Here is a 17,339-nt window from a genome sequence, read left to right as displayed (position 1 = left end):
TTTTTCTGCTAACTTGAAATCTCTTTCGTTCGTTATCTCCCACCCATTCAGCAATCCACCTGCTGCTGGGTTTTATCAGCCTCTGCAACCTTTTCTCCTGAACGGGTGCAAGCTTTCCACTATGGTGCTCTAACAGCCTAATGCTTGGTCATTCTCGCATTAGGTAGCACCTAATTTCCTCAACACATAGTCAAAACTGGCTTCATTCTGTACTTAACGACTTTTAAATTAAATACCTCGCACATGTTGTTAGTCAGGTTATCCACCTTGGGGCCATGACTGAAGAAAGCCTTAACCCAAGTGGCTGGTTCAAACCTCAGATATTCCCATGCTGCATTCTTCACCCCCTTCTCCATGGTCTCTTTGAACTCTGGTTCAGTGGTGCACCTAGCACAGTCCCATACGATGTCTCTAATGTGCATCTTTGAACCTATTTATGAAGTTTTTCCACAGGTGCATCACACAGTTCCGATGATGTGCTCTCGCATTACTCCTTTAAGGCTGGTAGCAGACCCTGCCAATTACACATAATATTGCAATAACTTCATTATAAACACATATATGCAGCAGTTTAAATTGCAGTCAGTAATATGCAATAACTTCAATTAGTCACACACATATTTGCTCTATTCAAAATATCATTCACACCTATGCACTAATACCCATTGCAAACACATATATGCACTAAATTCCATTTCAAACACACACATGCAGTGATTTAATACCCTACACCAATATGCAGAAATTTAACATCTACCACATACATGTATTATATTAATATCGTACACTAATATGCAAAAATTTAACATGATACAATAATATGCAGTGCTGTACGGGTCTGACCTTTTGTTGGTCGGACATAAAGTTCCAACCAAATTGATGTGCATCACCCAGATCTTCCTGAAGCAGTGTGAGAAACCATTTCCAGGATTCCTTCGTCTCCGATCTTGCAACTCCATATGCTACTACGTAGAATTGGTTATTAGCATCCTGTGTCACCGCTGATAGTAGTTGACCTCCATGATATGTCTTCAAAAATGCTCCATCTAGATGGATGAAAGGCCTACACCCAGACTTAAAGCCTTGCTTACAACCCTCAAAGGAGATATATATTTTGTCAAAGACAGGTAGGGATTGAGGGATTGGGATCACATCAACTCTTGCAGTCGATCCCGGATTACTCTTAATGATCTCCATGGCATAGTCCCTAAGCTTCTCATACTGTTCCTTTTCATTTCCCATAATCCTCTCTTTGGCCTCTTTCACTGCCATGTATACCATCTTCGGATGCAACACTAGATTAAAGTCTTCTCTAAGAAACTCAATTGCCTCATTAGTAGTCATATGAGGTTGACTAGCCATTCTCTTCTCCACTTTCTTACTGACCCAGTGTTGATCAGCTGCATTGCTGCCCAAGTCTCTAGCACATGTATGCTCTGCCTTGTAAGTCTTTACCTGATAACATAACAATGTCTTGTTGTAGGATAGATGTGCTAGCCATGGACATTCTTCACCTTTGCAGCCAACCTTTACCCTTTCTTTATCATTTTTGATCCACAGCAGTTCCCTCCCTTCAGAAATGAACATGTCTTTTACCACTTCTTTAAACCCATCAATTGTTGCAAACTTTGTTCCTATCTCAAACCTACCCTCCCCGACCCATATCATTGAAAACTGGAAACTGCTTTTCTCCCTCATCGGAAGACACAGGTGTGTGGAGTTCCTCTGATGCATACTCATAAATCAGATCATCATCATCTAAACCTCCTCACTCACATAGAGTCCAATGGAGGCATATCCCTGGGTTGCACATTAGGAAGAGGTTCTTCAGCATCTACAGCAGGCCTACTTCTTTGTTGATTTGCATTAGGCCCATTCCTTCTGGGCTTCGGAGCAGGCCTGGTCTTTTTGGACTTTTCTCTTGGCCACTTTCTTTGGGCTTGGCTGTTCCTCTGGTCTTCACAGTAGGCCCACCTTTGGCAGCACTACCCCTTGCACTCCTTACTCCACCTCTGTTTTTAACTCCACTTGACTCTGCCCCTGTCCCTTCTTTCACACTGCTATTTGTCTTTGGCAGAACCTTGTCCTTTCCTTTCACACTTCTTTTTCCTCATCCTATTGTCTTCATCAACACTGGAACAGTCCTCATCCGAACAGTCTCTGAGTCACTTGGAGGAGGTTATACTTTCATCCTCCCACTTTCTTGCCCATCAGCTTCTGTGGATGGTGATGGTTGGAGCTTTCTCATGATGCTGCCCACATCAATTGGGTCATCAAACTCTTCCACCACTACTTCTGCCGCAGTAGCTTCATCCACTATCTCTGGCTCATCAACTGGATGGTCGAAGTAAATGTAGAATTCATCCGTCGTTGAATTCTTCATCTAATTGGAAATTTTTCAACTTTTCCACCAATATACTCAAGAGCTCCACTGGGTTTTCTACCAAAACGGCCTCCGTGGTGAAAAACAGGTACCACATACATATCATCCATCTGCATTGTCCACAGGTAGATAAACCAGAGATTAAACTCTACCTAATCAAAATTTCTAAATCAGTTAACTTCACATACATTTTCCTCATTCTTTTACCCCAAAACAAAAAAAAAAAACTGCAGTCCCCCCATAACCCAACCCCATGCATTCTCAGTTAAACAACACACAAACTCTTCATTATCGCCCTTACCTCTGTAGATGATGGCAGCTTCTTCTCCATGCAAAGCTTGCCGTAACCTTCAACACCAATCACCTCCACTGACCACACTACCGCTTTCAACTGTAGGAAGTCGTTCTTTTTTTGGAGGGAGAAGGGCGTTTTTGTTCTGGTAGGGTTTTCTGTAATATATGGAGTAAGGGTTGGGTGTTATGGGGAATGCGAAGCTTCAAATATGGGAGATGGTGGAAACGACGTCGTTTGGCACTTCAGGGACAAATTTGTCCACTTAAATTTCGTCCCAAGCCACCTCAGCGACCGTAACGGCCACGTCATTCACTGCCCCTCCATGTCAGCCAGCTCCATTACCATTTTTGGCCCAAAACGGACGGAAGGGTATAATTGTCTCCCGTTTTAAAACATGGGGGATCGAAATGTATTTTCCAATCTTGAGGGACGAAAATGTCCCCGTTTTAAAAGATCAGGGACCTATTTGTCTTTTAGTCAAATTTAGGTGTAAAACGAAGATATATTTGGGTGTAACACGAAAATATTTGAGTGTATTTTAAGGAATTTTGGGTGTATTTATATTCTGATAAGTTCTGCATAATTCAGAATTCTTCTTCTTCCTCCTCATCTTCTGCTGGTTCCTTTTTTTTCATCATTATCACCATCTTCTTCTTCTTCTTTTTTCTTATTCATCTTTTTCTTTTTGCTTTTCCTTCTCAAGTTTCTTCTTATTTTAATCTCTTAACAAGAATAAAAACAAAAAAATCAAACAAAGAACAAGAAAAAACACATAATGCTGCAAAATTACTTGGAAGAGGATGAACTTACATTCATTTAACTAAAAGAAAGAAAGAAATAAAGAAAAGAAGAAGAAGAAAAAATGTAGCAATAGAGAAAATATTTTTCTGTACAAAAATACTATTTGTACACTAAAATCAGCCACTAAAATAAACCACCAATGTATTTGTGTATAAATATATATATGCTTTAATTTATTTTCAATGTATTATTTGTATTCCAGTATGTATTTGTACTGGTGGCTGACTTTGGTGGTTGATTTTAGTGTATATGTAACTTAACTCATTTCTGTATTTGCAGCAAATTTGGGTGTAAAACGAAGATATTTGGGTGTAACACGAAGATATTTGGGTGTATTTTTATTCTGATAAGTTCTACATAATTCAGAACTCTTCATCTTCCTCCTCCTCATCTTCTGCTGTTCTTCTTCATCTTCTTATTTCATATTCTCATAATTCTTTTTGAGAGGAAAAAATCAAACAAAGAAAAAAAATACATAATATTGCAAAATCAAAAAAAGAAGGGAAAAAAACACGATGATAAAGATGAAATACGCGAAGAAAAAGAAGGAGAAACACAGAAAAATGAGAAGAAGAAGGAAGAAGAGGAGGATGAGGAGGAGAAACGCGAAAAAAATGACAGCTATAATTTTCATCAAGAAAAAAGAAGAGTCGTTCTTAATGGTGAGAGAACGCTTTGGAAACGTGATGCGCGTATTAACACATTTTTGTGGGTGAGTGTAGCTTTTGTTGGGTTTGACTCAACTTATAAGACTTGTAAACTAAAAAGATTTGTATGTGTAGCATGACTGAATAAATTAATATAGTTTGATATGATTAATAATATGTATATTGGGGTACGTTTATAATAATTAATATTTAATTTATTGAAGGTTAATTTATTATCTAAAATCTTTTTTATAAAATTTGTAGTCAATGTGAAAATAATTTTATTTTTTCTATTTAATGAGTCACTCTTAGTTTTTTTCATTATGTGATTAATTTACTTAATAATCTTTATTATTGTTTTTCATCGATTACAAAAAATCCATTTATTCATATATTTTTCAATAACAAGAAGTAAAAAAAAATATATTGGCACTATTATATATATGTATGTAAAAAAATATTGGCACTATTATATGTATGTATTATCCTACATACATGATGACTTAAAGTTGTCTTAGGAGAAAAATTAACCAACAAAATAATGTTATAAAGATAGTATAATTTACACATAAATCCACTATATGATGTAATCATATCAAATAGTTGATTCGATTGGTTATAATTAATGCATTATGAATTAAATATATTAAATCAATAAAAGAGTATGATAATTAGATATATCATCCATTATCTATTATATATTATTAAAATTAGATTTTTCAATTAATAGCATAACTTATCTAGTATATTTTTGAAAGTGTTTCTTAATTTATTTTATTTTATTTATTTAAATACGTTAGTTAATTAATTAATTAATTATTCATTTAATTTGATTGAAACAAATATTAAGTTACTTAATATTTTGTTTGACCACATTAAGTTACTTAATGTTTATGTTTATATATGTATATAAATTCTTTATCTTATATATATTATATTTGTCTATTTTAGAAGTTGATTTGAAAAAATAGGTTATCAATTTTTTATTTTGATTTACTTTTAGGTCGAATTATATATATGTATATATATTTTTTGGTCAGTATTTATTTCGCAGGCCAAACTTAGAGTTTGTTATTTATATTTTTAGAATTCTAATCTTATATATATTATCTTTTTTGTTTGATATTATTTATCTCTTTATCTTTATCTGATTGTGAGTGTTGTACTGCTCTGTTTGTATTTTGTTTAATTTTTTTTAAATTCTTAGTTAAATTTATATATATATATATATATATAGATATTATATATATATATATATATATATTATATATATATTACTTTTAAATGTTGTAGTATTTTGTTACCTTTAATTTACATTTTAAATATAAAATTTTGTGTAATAAAATATTACATTAAAAATTCTAAACATAAAATTTTATGTGAAAAGATGTTACATGAAAGGTTCATATTTAAAAGGGTATGATTAATAGGATTTGCTGAGAGCTGAGTCGTTCTTGAAGGTTGTTGGAAGGTTCCCTTTTTGTTAAGAAATATTGGGATTTGCAGCTTCTTCTAATTGCTTCTCTTTAATATTGGCACAGGTCCTGCTGGTTTTTTTTCAATGAATTTTTTGTTTTATTTGTGCATTCATGTATAGTCTATTTAAAAACTTTAATGATATAGAATTGAATTAAATTCTATCAAAAATTAAATTTTAATAAAAATTAAATTAAATTCTAATATTTGAAATAAATTAATAAAATTATATAATTGAATTAAATTTTAGTATTTGGAGTGTTTATCAAATAAATTAAAATTTTATAATAGATAACTTTATTTTTTATTAATATAACATCATATTTAAAAAATAAATATATATTTAAAATTATATGAAATAATTTAAAAAATTGTATTTTTTAACTAAAATTTTTTTTCAAGTAAAATTTGTTTACCTCTTTAAAAAAATGGATTAATCTAAAAAATTAAATTTAAAAAATATTGTTATTAATTAAAAAAAATTAAATAATTCTTCATGGTTAATTATTTCATCAACAACAAAAAACAAACATGAACTATCAAGAACTAACTTATTGAGTGGTCTAATTAATTTGCCCCACTAGGTGGGTCGGCTACATGAATCAAACGACGCCATTGAACTCTATCATTTATCATGTTTATAGAGAGATCGTTTATATGTAGATCTCGTTTGACCATCTCATGGATGGTCTTCTTAGGTCTTCCTTTACCTTTTACCCCTTGACCATCTTCCATCTCATCCACCCTCCTGACTGAATTTTCTGTCGGTCTTCTTCTCACATATCCGAACCACCTGAGATGCGATTCTACCATCTTTTCCACAATAGATGCTACTCCAATCCTCTCTCTTATATCTTCATTCCTTATTCTATCCAATCGCGTATGACTGATGCGTGAGCATCTTTTTAATCTTTTCCTAGTGAATTTGCATCTAATTTGTTGAGTTTAATAAAGAATTAATTATCTTTTAGCCAATATGGATGCTACTTTGAGTCTTTTGCAATTTTGTTTATTTTAGGTAGCATTCGGCTGGATTTGGTGGAGTTTCTGCAGCACAAGAATCAAAGGAGATGGCAGCGAGGAGCGACGCGTACATGTAACTGACGCGTACGCGTGATTTGGAGCTTTCTACGGCGACGCGTACGCGTGACTGACGCGGATGCGTGATTTGAAGATTTACTTAGCGACGCGTTCGCGTGACCGATGCGTCCGTGTGACTTGCGAAAAAGACCATCGATGCGTACGCGTGACTGACGCGTACGCGTGACATGCGCCACATGTAGAAAATGCAGAAAAATGCTGGAGACGATTTCTGGGCTGTTTAGACCCAGTTTCCAGCCCAGAAAACATAGATTAGAAGTTACAGAATGGACAAAACAAGTGGTCCCCACCCATCAGTTGAAGACTTGTTAATTAATTCGAATTTAAATTCAAATCTTATTTTTAGGAAAAGATATTATTTTTAATTTTAGATAATTAGATTTTAAATTTATTAGGATTAGTTATAAATAGGAATTTAGATGCCATCAGATGGGAACTCTGTACATTTGAGGAGAATCCTATTTTTCTCTGAACCATGAGTAGCTAATCCTTCATTGTTAAGGTTAGGAGCTCTGTCTATTTGTATGGATTGATTCGTTTGCTCTTTCTAATTTAATTCATGTTTTGATTTATATTTCAATAATTGTTTTCGTTCTTTATTTTATGAATTTGGGTGGAATAGAAGTATGACCCATGTTCTAATTGAGTTCTTGTATAACTTGAAAAAGCTCTATACTTGAACAATAGCTTGAAAACATATTATCCTGAATTTCTAATTGTTTGTATTTAACGGGATACGTGACATATAATCCCCTTATTTTTGGATAATTAGGATTCTTGTGGCATATAAACTGGAATTTGATCATCACTTCTAATTGGAATTAATTGACCAAGGAATTGGCAGTTAATGAATTTTAGAGGAGACTAAGAAGGTCTAAAGAATTAGGGTCCAGTTACAAATAGTTTGCCATGAATTAAATATGGCATGATTAAAATAGTTGGTAAGAAAAATCAATCCGGAAAATAGATAACTCTGAAGCCTTAACTGTTTTCTCCATATTTTATTCCCAACTTATTTATTTGTCTATCCTTTTGATATTCTGAGTTCGAACTTAAACCTTTTGAACATCTCAAAACCACTTTCTGCTTGCCTAACTAAGCCAATCAATCAATCAATTATTATTGCTTGATCCATTAATTCTCGTGGGATCGACCCTTACTCACGTAAGGTATTACTTGGTACGACTCGATGCACTTGCCGATAAGTTGTGGGTTATAAATTCCGCACCAAGTTTTTGGCGCTGTTGCCGGGGATTGACTGTGATTAACAACCATTAGTTATTTGATTGCTTAGATTAGGCGTTTTATTTTTTATTTTATTAAAATCTATTTTTAATATTTTCAAAAAAAATTTTTAATAGCATTAATATTTTTGGTAATTTCTGAAATTAAGTTTGGTGTTACCTAGTTGATTTTATTTTAATATCTCCCTGTTATTTTTCCTGATAATTTTTGAATTTTTTTTATTTGATTTTTATTGAGTTTTTACTGTTTCTCTGATTATGCAACTATGTTATTCAGGAAACCGAACACCTCAAGCTAAAAAAAAAAGAAGAGGGCACACGACGCGCAAGCGTTGCTGACGCGTACGCGTCAGATGGGTGTGCGTGAAAAATAAATTTGAACAGAGGGTTGCGCGGGAGTGGTGCAAAAATGATGCCTCTAGCACAAACAAACCCACGCGTATGCGTACCTCACGCGTGCGTGTCGTTTGTGATTTTCACCATTCACACGAGCACGTCAGCGACGCGTACGCGTGACCTGCAAAATCGACGTAAAAGAGTGTTTGTGCAGAGAGTTATGTTGGCTTGGAGCAAGAAGTATGATAGACGCACAAATTTTGTCACGCGGATGCGTCCCTGACGCGTGCGCATCATTTGACCAAACGGCCATCCACTCGTGCGCGTGCATGACGCGCATGCGTCGTATGCCAATATTGGTTCCCTAGCCACGCGAACAGAGAGATGCTCGTGCGTGCGGCTGGCTTCGTGCGAATCGCACAAAATCCATGGCACGCGGATGCGTGCCTGACGCTAACGCATCATTAAGAAACTTCGCGACCCACGCGTACGAGTGCTGCATCTTTCTTGTTCCTTTATCCTTTTATTCTTCTTTCATCTTATTATTTGTTTTTGTTTTCAGATTTTCTTTGCTTGAGGACAAGCAAACATTTAAATTTGGTGTTAACGCTTCGCTTAAAGCTTTTCTGTTTAGCACCAAAGGGAGATGAAAGTTCTTCATGGAGGAATGAGATGGCCACCAACAGAACTAAGGTGGTTAAGTTTCTTTCATTCTATTTCTCTTCCATTCCTATTTTATTGTCCTCTGTTTCTGTTGCTTTGATTGCATGCATGATTTTTAGTACTTTTAATTCTTAGATTTAGATTTAATTATAATAAATTGTCTCATGTACCACTCACTGAACTTAAATCTAAAAAGAAAAAAATTTTAAATAATGTATTGCATGAGAAATTGAGTTTAATTTTAAGAATAGTCTTATTTACTTAAAGGTGGTGGTATTTTTTGAGATTTTTGAATGCATGATATGAACAGTGCATATTTGAATGTGAATCAAGGGATGTTGATGTATAAGGAACAGGAATTTAGAGAATTATTATGACTTCTCTGAAATAAACAAAAATTTAATCCTTGAAGCAAAAGAAATAGCAAAAGAAAAAAAATAATAAAAGCAAGGTCCAAGGCTCTGAGTATCAATGACATCGGAGTTCAGACATGATTAAGAGCTCAAAGAGTTGTTTCCCTTGTCATATGCTTGTGGTGTAATTGTGTCAAGTAATCCTTGAGACAGAACACTTAGAGTCGAGACCAAGTGCGCTTAACAGAGTATGCCAAAGGCTTTGAGCACCACTGTCTGGGAGTAACTGAAAGAAAAATCAAAACTCAAAGAGAGTTTCCCAGTTAAGTGCTTGTGGTGTTTCTGTGTCAAGAAAAGTTTGAGACAAAACATTTAAAGTCACGGCTAGGCTCAAGGTGCAAAGCACCAAAGAAAAATAAATTAAAGTAAATTTTGCTGTGTTCAAGGTTTAAACGGAAATATAAAAGATCAGAGATTCATAATATTATTCGGATTCTAATTCTGAATGACAATGACATCCTTCTAATTCAAAGGAGAGTGAGATGCCAAACCTATTCAGGATTACAGTTATAAACCCCACTATAAAAAGAGACATGAGCTTAATCGAACTCTCATTCTCATGCAAATTCACATCCTAAGCTTATATTAGTTTTGGTTGCTTGAGGACAAGTAACAATTCAAGTTTGGTGTTGTGATGCGTGAGCATCTTTTCAATCTTTTCCTAGTGAATTTGCATCTAATTTGTTGAGTTTAATAAAGAATTAATTATCTTTTAGCCAATATGGATGCTACTTTGAGTCTTTTGTAATTTTGTTTATTTTAGATAGCATTCGGCTGGATTTGGTGGAGTTTCTGCAGCACAAGAATCAAAGAAGATGGCAGTGAGGAGTGACGCATACGTGTGACTGACGCGTACGCGTGATTTGGAGCTTTTCACGGCGACGCGTACGCGTGACTGACGCGGACGCGTGATTTGAAGATTTGCTCAGCGACGCGTCCGCGTGACCAATGCGTTCGCGTGACCGACGCGTCCGCGTGACTTATGAAAAAGACCATCGACGCGTACGCGTGACTGACGCGTACGCGTGACATGCACCACGTGTAAAAAATGCAGAAAAATACTGGGGACGATTTCTGGGCTGTTTTAACCCAGTTTCTAGCCCAGAAAACACAGATTAGAAGCTGCAGAATGGACAAAACAAGTAGTCCCTACCCATCAGCTGAAGACTTGTTAATTAATTTGAATTTAAATTCAAATCTTTTTTTTAGGAAAAGATATTATTTTTAATTTTAGATAATTAGATTTTAAATTTATTAGGATTAGTTATAAATAGAAATTTAGATGCCATCAGATGGGAACTCTGTACATTTGAGGAGAATCCTATTTTTCTCTGAACCATGAGCAGCTAATCCTTCATTGTTAAGGTTAGGAGCTCTGTCTATTTATATGGATTGATTCGTTTACTCTTTCTAATTTAATTCATATTTTGATTTATATTTCAATAATTGTTTTTGTTCTTTATTTTATGAATTTGGGTAGAACGGAAGTATGACCCAAGTTCTAATTGAGTTCTTGTATAACTTGGAAAAGCTCTATACTTGAACAACAGTTTGAAAACATATTATCCTGAATTTCTAATTGTTTGTATTTAACGGGATACGTGACATATAATCCCCTTATTTTTGGATAATTAGGATTCTTGTGGCTGGTGCGCGAAATTGTGATCACTACAACTTCACACAACTAACCAGCAAGTGCACTGGGTCGTCCAAGTAATACCTTACGCGAGTAAGGGTCGATCCCACGGAGATTGTTGGTATGAAGCAAGCTATGGTCACCTTGTAAATCTCAGTCAGGCAGACTCAAATGGGTGTAGGTAATAAACGAAAATAACATAAAAGATAAAGATAGAGGTACTTATGTAATTCATTGGTAGGAACTTCAGATAAGCGCATGAAGATGCCTTCCCTTCCGTCTCTCTGCTTTCCTACTGTCTTCATCCAATCCTTCTTACTCCTTTCCATGGCAAGCTTATGCAAGGGTTTCACCGTTGTCAGTGGCTACCTCCCATCCTCTCATTGGAAATGTTCAACGCACCCTGTCACGGCACGGCTATCCATCTGTCGGTTCTCAATCAGGCCGGAATAGAATCCAGTGATTCTTTTGCGTCTGTCACTAACGCCCCGCCCTCAGGAGTTTGAAGCACGTCACAGTCATTCAATCATTGAATCCTACTCAGAATACCACAGACAAGGTTAGACCTTCCGGATTCTCTTGAATGCCGCCATCAGTTCTCGCCTATACCACGAAGATTCCGGTTAAAGAATCCAAGAGATATTCACTAGAGCCTCGTATGCTTGTAGAACAAGAATGGTTGTCAGTCACCTTGTTCATGGGTGAGAATGGTGATGAGTGTCAATCATCACCTTCATCAAGTTGAAGAACAAGTGATATCTTGGATAAAGAACAAGCGGAATTGAATAGAAGAACAATAGTAATTGCATTAATACTCGAGGTACAGCAGAGCTCCACACCTTAATCTATGGTGTGTAGAAACTCCACCGTTGAAAATACATAAGAGCAAAGTCTAGGCATGGCCGAATGGCCAGCCTCCCAAAGAGGGTTCAATCATCAAAACATGATCAAAAAAAAAAATACAATAGTAAAAGGTCCTACTTATAGAAAACTAGTAGCCTAAGGTTTACAAAGATGAGTAAATGACATAAAAATCCACTTCCGGGCCCACTTGGTGTGTGCTTGGGCTGAGCAAATGAAGCATTTTCGTGTAGAGACTCCTCTTGGAGTTAAACGCCAGCTTTTATGCCAGTTTGGGCATTTAACTCCCAATTAGGTGCTAGTTCCGGCGTTTAACGCTGGAATTTCTTGAGGTGACTTTGAACGCCGGTTTGGGCCATCAAATCTTGGGCAAAGTATGGACTATCATATATTGCTGGAAAGCCCAGGATGTCTACTTTCCAACGCCGTTGAGAGCGCGCCAATTGGGCTTCTGTAGCTCCAGAAAATCCACTTCGAGTGCAGGGAGGTCAGAATCCAACAGCATCTGCAGTCCTTTTTGGTCTCTGGATCAGATTTTTGCTCAGGACCCTCAATTTCAGCCAGAAAATACCTGAAATCACAGAAAAACACACAAACTCATAGTAAAGTCCAGAAAGTGAATTTAACTAAAAAATAAAAATACTAAAACTCAACTAAAACTACTAAAAACATACTAAAAACAATGCCAAAAAGCGTATAATTATCTGCTCATCACAACACCAAACTTAAATTGTGCTTGTCCCCAAGCAACTGAAAATCAAATAAGATAAAAGAAGAGAATATACTATAAACTCCAAATTATCAATGAAACTTAGCTCCAAATTAGATGAGCGGGACTAGTAGCTTTTGCCTCCAAACAGTTTTGGCATCTCACTTTATCTCTGAGGTTCAGAATGATGGCTTCTTTAGGAACTCAGAATCCAGATAGTGTTATTGATTCTCAGTTAAGTATGATGATTCTTGAACACAGCTACTTATTGAGTCTTGGCCGTGGCCCAAAGCACTCTGTCTTCCAGTATTACCACCGGATACATACATGCCACAGACACATAATGGGTGAACCTTTTCAGATTGTGACTCAGCTTTGCTAAAGTCCCCAATTAGAGGTGTCCGGGGTTCTTAAGCACACTCTTTTTGCCTTGGATCACAACTTTATTTCTTTCTTTTTCTTTTCTTTTTCTTTCTCCCCTTCTCTTTCTCTCTTTTTTTTTCTTGTATTCACTGCTTTTTCTTGCTTCAAGAAATATTTTTATGATTTTTCAGATTCTCAGTAACATGTCTCCTTTTCCATCATTCTTTCAAGAGCCAACAATTTTAACATTCATGAACAACAAATTCAAAAGACATATGCCAACAAATTCAAAAGACATATGCACTGTTCAAGCATACATTCAGAAAACAAAAAGTATTGTCACCACATCAAACTAATTAAGCTAGTTTTAAAGATAAATTCGAAATCTTGTACTTCTTGTTCTTTTGTGATAAAAACAGTTTTCATTTAAGAAAGGTGATGGATTCATAGGACATTCATAACTTTAAGGCATAGACACTAAGACACTAATGATCATAAGACACAAACATGGACAAACATAAGCATAAAAATTCGAAAAACAAGAAAATAAAGAACAAGGAGATTAAAGAACGAGTCCACCTCAGTGATGGCGGCTTGTTCTTCCTCTTGAAGTTCTTATGGAGTGCTTGAGCTCCTTAATGTCTCTTCCTTGTCTTTGTTGCTCCTCTCTCATGATTCTTTGATCTTCTCTAATTTCATGGAGGAGAATGGAGTGTTCTTGGTGCTCCACCCTTAGTTGTCCCATGTTGGAACTCAATTCTCCTAGGGAGGTGTTTAGTTGCTCCCAATAGTCTTGTGGAGGAAAGTGCATCCCTTGAGGTATCTCAGGGATCTCTTGATGAGAGGGGTCTCTTGTTTGCTCCATCCTTTTCTTAGTGATGGGCTTGAGGTCATGCCTTCTCAGTTGAACCGGCTTTGGATGCCATAAATGGTTATGGAAAAACAAAAAGCAATGCTTTTACCACACCAAACTTAAAAGGTTTGCTCGTCCTCGAGCAAAAGAAGAAAGAAGAGAGTAGAAGAAGAAAGAAATGGAGGAGAGGGAGATGGCTTTGTGGTTCGGACAAAAGGGGAAGAAGTAGTGTTTAGGGTGTGGGAAAATGAAGGAGTGATGTGAGTGGTGAATGGGGGAAGAAGAGAGAGAGTGGTGGTGGGGTAGGTGGGGATCCTGTGGGGTCCACAGATCCTGTGGTGTCAAGGAAAAGTCATCCCTGCACCAAATGTTGCTCAAAATCACGTTTTGAGCCATTTCTGGCGTTAAACGCCGGGCTGATGCCCATTCCTGGCGTTTAACGCCAGGTTCTTGCCTTTTCCTGGCGTTTAACGCCAGTCTGGTGCCCCTTTCTGGCGTTAAACGCCCAGATGGTGCCAGACTGGGCGTTAAACGCCCAACTGCTAGCCTCACTGGCGTTTAAACGCCAGTGAGTTCTTCCTCCAGGGTGTGCTGTTTTTCTTCCTGTTTTTCATTCTGTTTTTGCTTTTTCAATGGATTTTGTGACTTCTTATGATCATCAACCTACAAAATAACAAAAAATAACAAAGAGAAATAGATAAAATATAACATTGGGTTGCCTCCCAACAAGCGCTTCTTTAATGTCAGTAGCTTGACAGATGGCTCTCATGGAGCCTCACATTTTCTCAAAGCAATGTTGGAACCTCCCAACACCAAACTTAGAGTTTGAATGTGGGGGTTCAACACCAAACTTAGAGTTTGGTTGTGGCCTCCCAACACCAAACTTAAAGTTTGACTGTGGGGGCTCTGTTTGTCTCTGATTTGAGAGAAGCTCTTCATGCTTCTTCTCCATGGTGACAGAGGGATATCCTTGAGCCTTAAACACCAAGGATTCTTCATTCACTTGAATGATCAGTTCACCTCCATCAACATCAATCACAGCCTTTGCTGTGGCAAGGAAGGGTCTGCCAAGGATGATAGATTCATCCATGCACTTCCCAGTCTCTAGGACTATGAAATCAGTAGGGATGTAATGGTTTTCAACTTTAACCAAAACATTTTCTACAAGTCCATGGGCTTGTTTTCTTGAGTTGTCTGCCATCTCTAGTGAGATTTTTGCAGCTTGTACCTCAAAGATCCCTAGCTTCTCCATTACAGAGAGGGGCATGAGGTTTACACTTGACTCTAAGTCACACAAGGCCTTCTTGAAGGTCATGGTGCCTATGGTACAAGGTATTGAAAACTTCCCAGGATCCTGCCTCTTTTGAGGCAGTTTCTGCCTAGATAAGTCATCCAGTTCTTTGGTGAGCAAAGGGGGTTCATCCTCCCAAGTCTCATTTCCAAATAACTTGTCATTTAGCTTCATGATTGCTCCAAGGTATTTAGCAACTTGCTCCTCAGTGACATACTCATCCTCTTCAGAGGAAGAATACTCATCAGAGCTCATGAATGGCAAAAGTAAATCCATTGGAATCTCTATGGTCTCATTTTGAGCCTCAGATTCCCATGGTTCCTCATTAGGGAACTCAATGGAGGCCAGTGGACGTCCAGTGAGGTCTTCCTCAGTGGCGTTCACTGCCTCTTCTTCCTCCCAGAATTCGGCCATGTTAATGGCTTTGCACTCTCCTTTTGGATTTTCTTCAGTATTGCTTGGGAGAGTACTAGGAGGGGGTTTAGTAACTTTCTTGCTCAGCTGTCCCACTTGTGCCTCCAAATTTCTAATGGAGGACCTTGTTTCAGTCATGAAACTTTGAGTGGTTTTGATTAGATCAGAGACCATGGTTGCTAAGTCAGAGGGGTTCTGCTTAGAATTCTCTGTCTGTTGCTGAGAAGATGATGGAAAAGGCTTGCCATTGCTAAACCTGTTTCTTCCACCATTATTGTTGAAACCTTGTTGAGGTCTCTCTTGATTCTTCCATGAGAAATTTGGGTGATTTCTCCATGAAGAATTATAGGTGTTTCCATAGGGTTCTCCTAGGTAATCCACCTCTTCCATTGAAGGGTTCTCAGGATCATAAGCTTCTTCTTCAGATGAAGCATCCTTAGTACTGCCAGGTGCATTTTGCATTCCAGACAGACTTTGAGAAATCAAATTGACTTGTTGAGTCAATATCTTATTCTGAGCCAGTATGGCATTCAGAGTATCAATCTCAAGAACTCCTTTCTTCTGACTTGTCCCATTGTTCACAGGATTCCTTTCAGAAGTGTACATGAATTGGTTATTTACAACCATCTCAATTAGTTCCTGAGCCTCTGTAGGCGTCTTCTTCAGATGAAGAGATCCTCCAGCAGAGCTATCCAAAGACATCTTGGATAGTTCAGAGAGACCATCATAGAAAATGCCTATGATGCTCCATTCAGAAAGCATGTCTGAGGGACATTTTCTGATTAATTGTTTGTATCTTTCCCAAGCTTCATAGAGGGATTCTCCATCCTTCTGTCTGAAGGTTTGGACTTCCACTCTAAGCTTACTCCATTTTTGAGGTGGAAAGAACTTTGCCAAGAAGGCATTGACTAGCTTTTCCCAAGAGTCCAGGCTTTTTTTAGGTTGTGAGTCCAACCATATTCTAGCTCTGTCTCTTACAGCAAAAAGGAATAGCATCAGTCTGTAGACCTCAGGGTCAACCCCATTAGTCTTGACTGTGTCACAGATTTGCAAGAACTCAGCTAAAAACTGATGAGGATCTTCCAATGGAAGTCCATGGAACTTGCAATTCTGTTGCATTAGAGAAACTAATTGAGGCTTAAGCTCAAAGTTGTTTGCTCCAATGGCAGGGATAGAGATGCTTCTCCCATAGAAGTTGGGAGTAGGTGCAGTAAAGTCACCCAGCACCTTCCTTGCATTGTTTGCATTGTTGTTGTTTTCGGCTGCCATGTCTTCTTCTTCTTTGAAGAATTCGGTTAGGTCCTCTACAGAGAGTTGTGCCTTAGCTTCTCTTAGCTTTCGCTTCAAGGTCCTTTCAGGTTCAGGGTCAGCTTCAACAAGAATGCCTTTGTCTTTATTCCTGCTCATATGAAAGAGAAGAGAACAAGAAAATATGGAATCCTCTATGTCACAGTATAGAGATTCCTTGAGGTGTCAGAGGAAGAAAAATGGAAGACAGAGGTAGAAAATTCGAACTTATCAAAGAAGATGGAGTTCGAATTTTGCATTAAGGAATAGTGTTAGTCCAGAAATAGAAGGATGTGAGAAGAAGGGAAGTAATTTTCGAAAATTAAGTAAAAGATTTTGATAACATGTTGAAAAACACTTAATTGATTTTCGAAAATAAGAGTGGAAAAGAAATCAAGTGATTTTTGAAAAATATTTTGAAATTAGAAATAAAAAAAAATTTTGATTGAAAATTATTTTGAAAAAGATGTGATTAAAAAGATTTGATTGAAAAGTTATGGTTTTAAAAAGATATGATTGAAAAGATATGATTTGAAAAATAATTTAAAAGATATGATTTGAAAACA

General features: G+C 36.8%; 1 protein-coding gene and 1 non-coding gene across 2 annotated transcripts; one reads left to right on the top strand and one right to left on the bottom strand.

The window, feature by feature from the left end:
• Nucleotides 1-458: 458 nt before the first annotated feature.
• LOC130946009 (uncharacterized) lies at nt 459-1,698 on the bottom strand. The gene is made up of 3 exons (XM_057874693.1): nt 844-1,698; nt 663-684; nt 459-514 (listed from the first exon to the last, which is right to left on the bottom strand). Exons 1-3 carry the CDS (start codon nt 1,696-1,698, stop codon nt 459-461), a joined length of 933 nt encoding a protein of 310 aa, XP_057730676.1.
• A 14,544-nt stretch (nt 1,699-16,242) lies between these two features.
• On the top strand, nt 16,243-16,350 carry LOC130947033 (small nucleolar RNA R71). Its single transcript, XR_009072447.1, has one exon. It is a non-coding gene; the product is annotated as a small nucleolar RNA R71 (small nucleolar RNA).
• Nucleotides 16,351-17,339: the final 989 nt, after the last annotated feature.

The sequence above is a fragment of the Arachis stenosperma genome, chromosome 8 (genome assembly GCF_014773155.1).
Source record: "Arachis stenosperma cultivar V10309 chromosome 8, arast.V10309.gnm1.PFL2, whole genome shotgun sequence".
NCBI lineage: Eukaryota > Viridiplantae > Streptophyta > Magnoliopsida > Fabales > Fabaceae > Arachis > Arachis stenosperma.
Note: the sequence above shows the minus strand (reverse complement) of the source record. Positions and strands in the feature narration are given on the sequence as shown.

What these genes read in the sequence shown, in the direction of transcription:
- LOC130946009 (XM_057874693.1), bottom strand. Translation starts at nt 1,698, where the DNA reads ATGAGGGAGAAAAGCAGTTTCCAGTTTTCAATGATATGGGTCGGGGAG. An exon ending in TTATGTCCGACCAACAAAAG is followed by an intron (nt 685 to 843) that starts GTCAGACCCGTA and finishes AATGGAATTTAG; the next exon opens with TGCATATATGTGTTTGCAAT. An exon ending in CATATATGTGTTTGCAATGG is followed by an intron (nt 515 to 662) that starts GTATTAGTGCAT and finishes TGTAATTGGCAG; the next exon opens with GGTCTGCTACCAGCCTTAAA.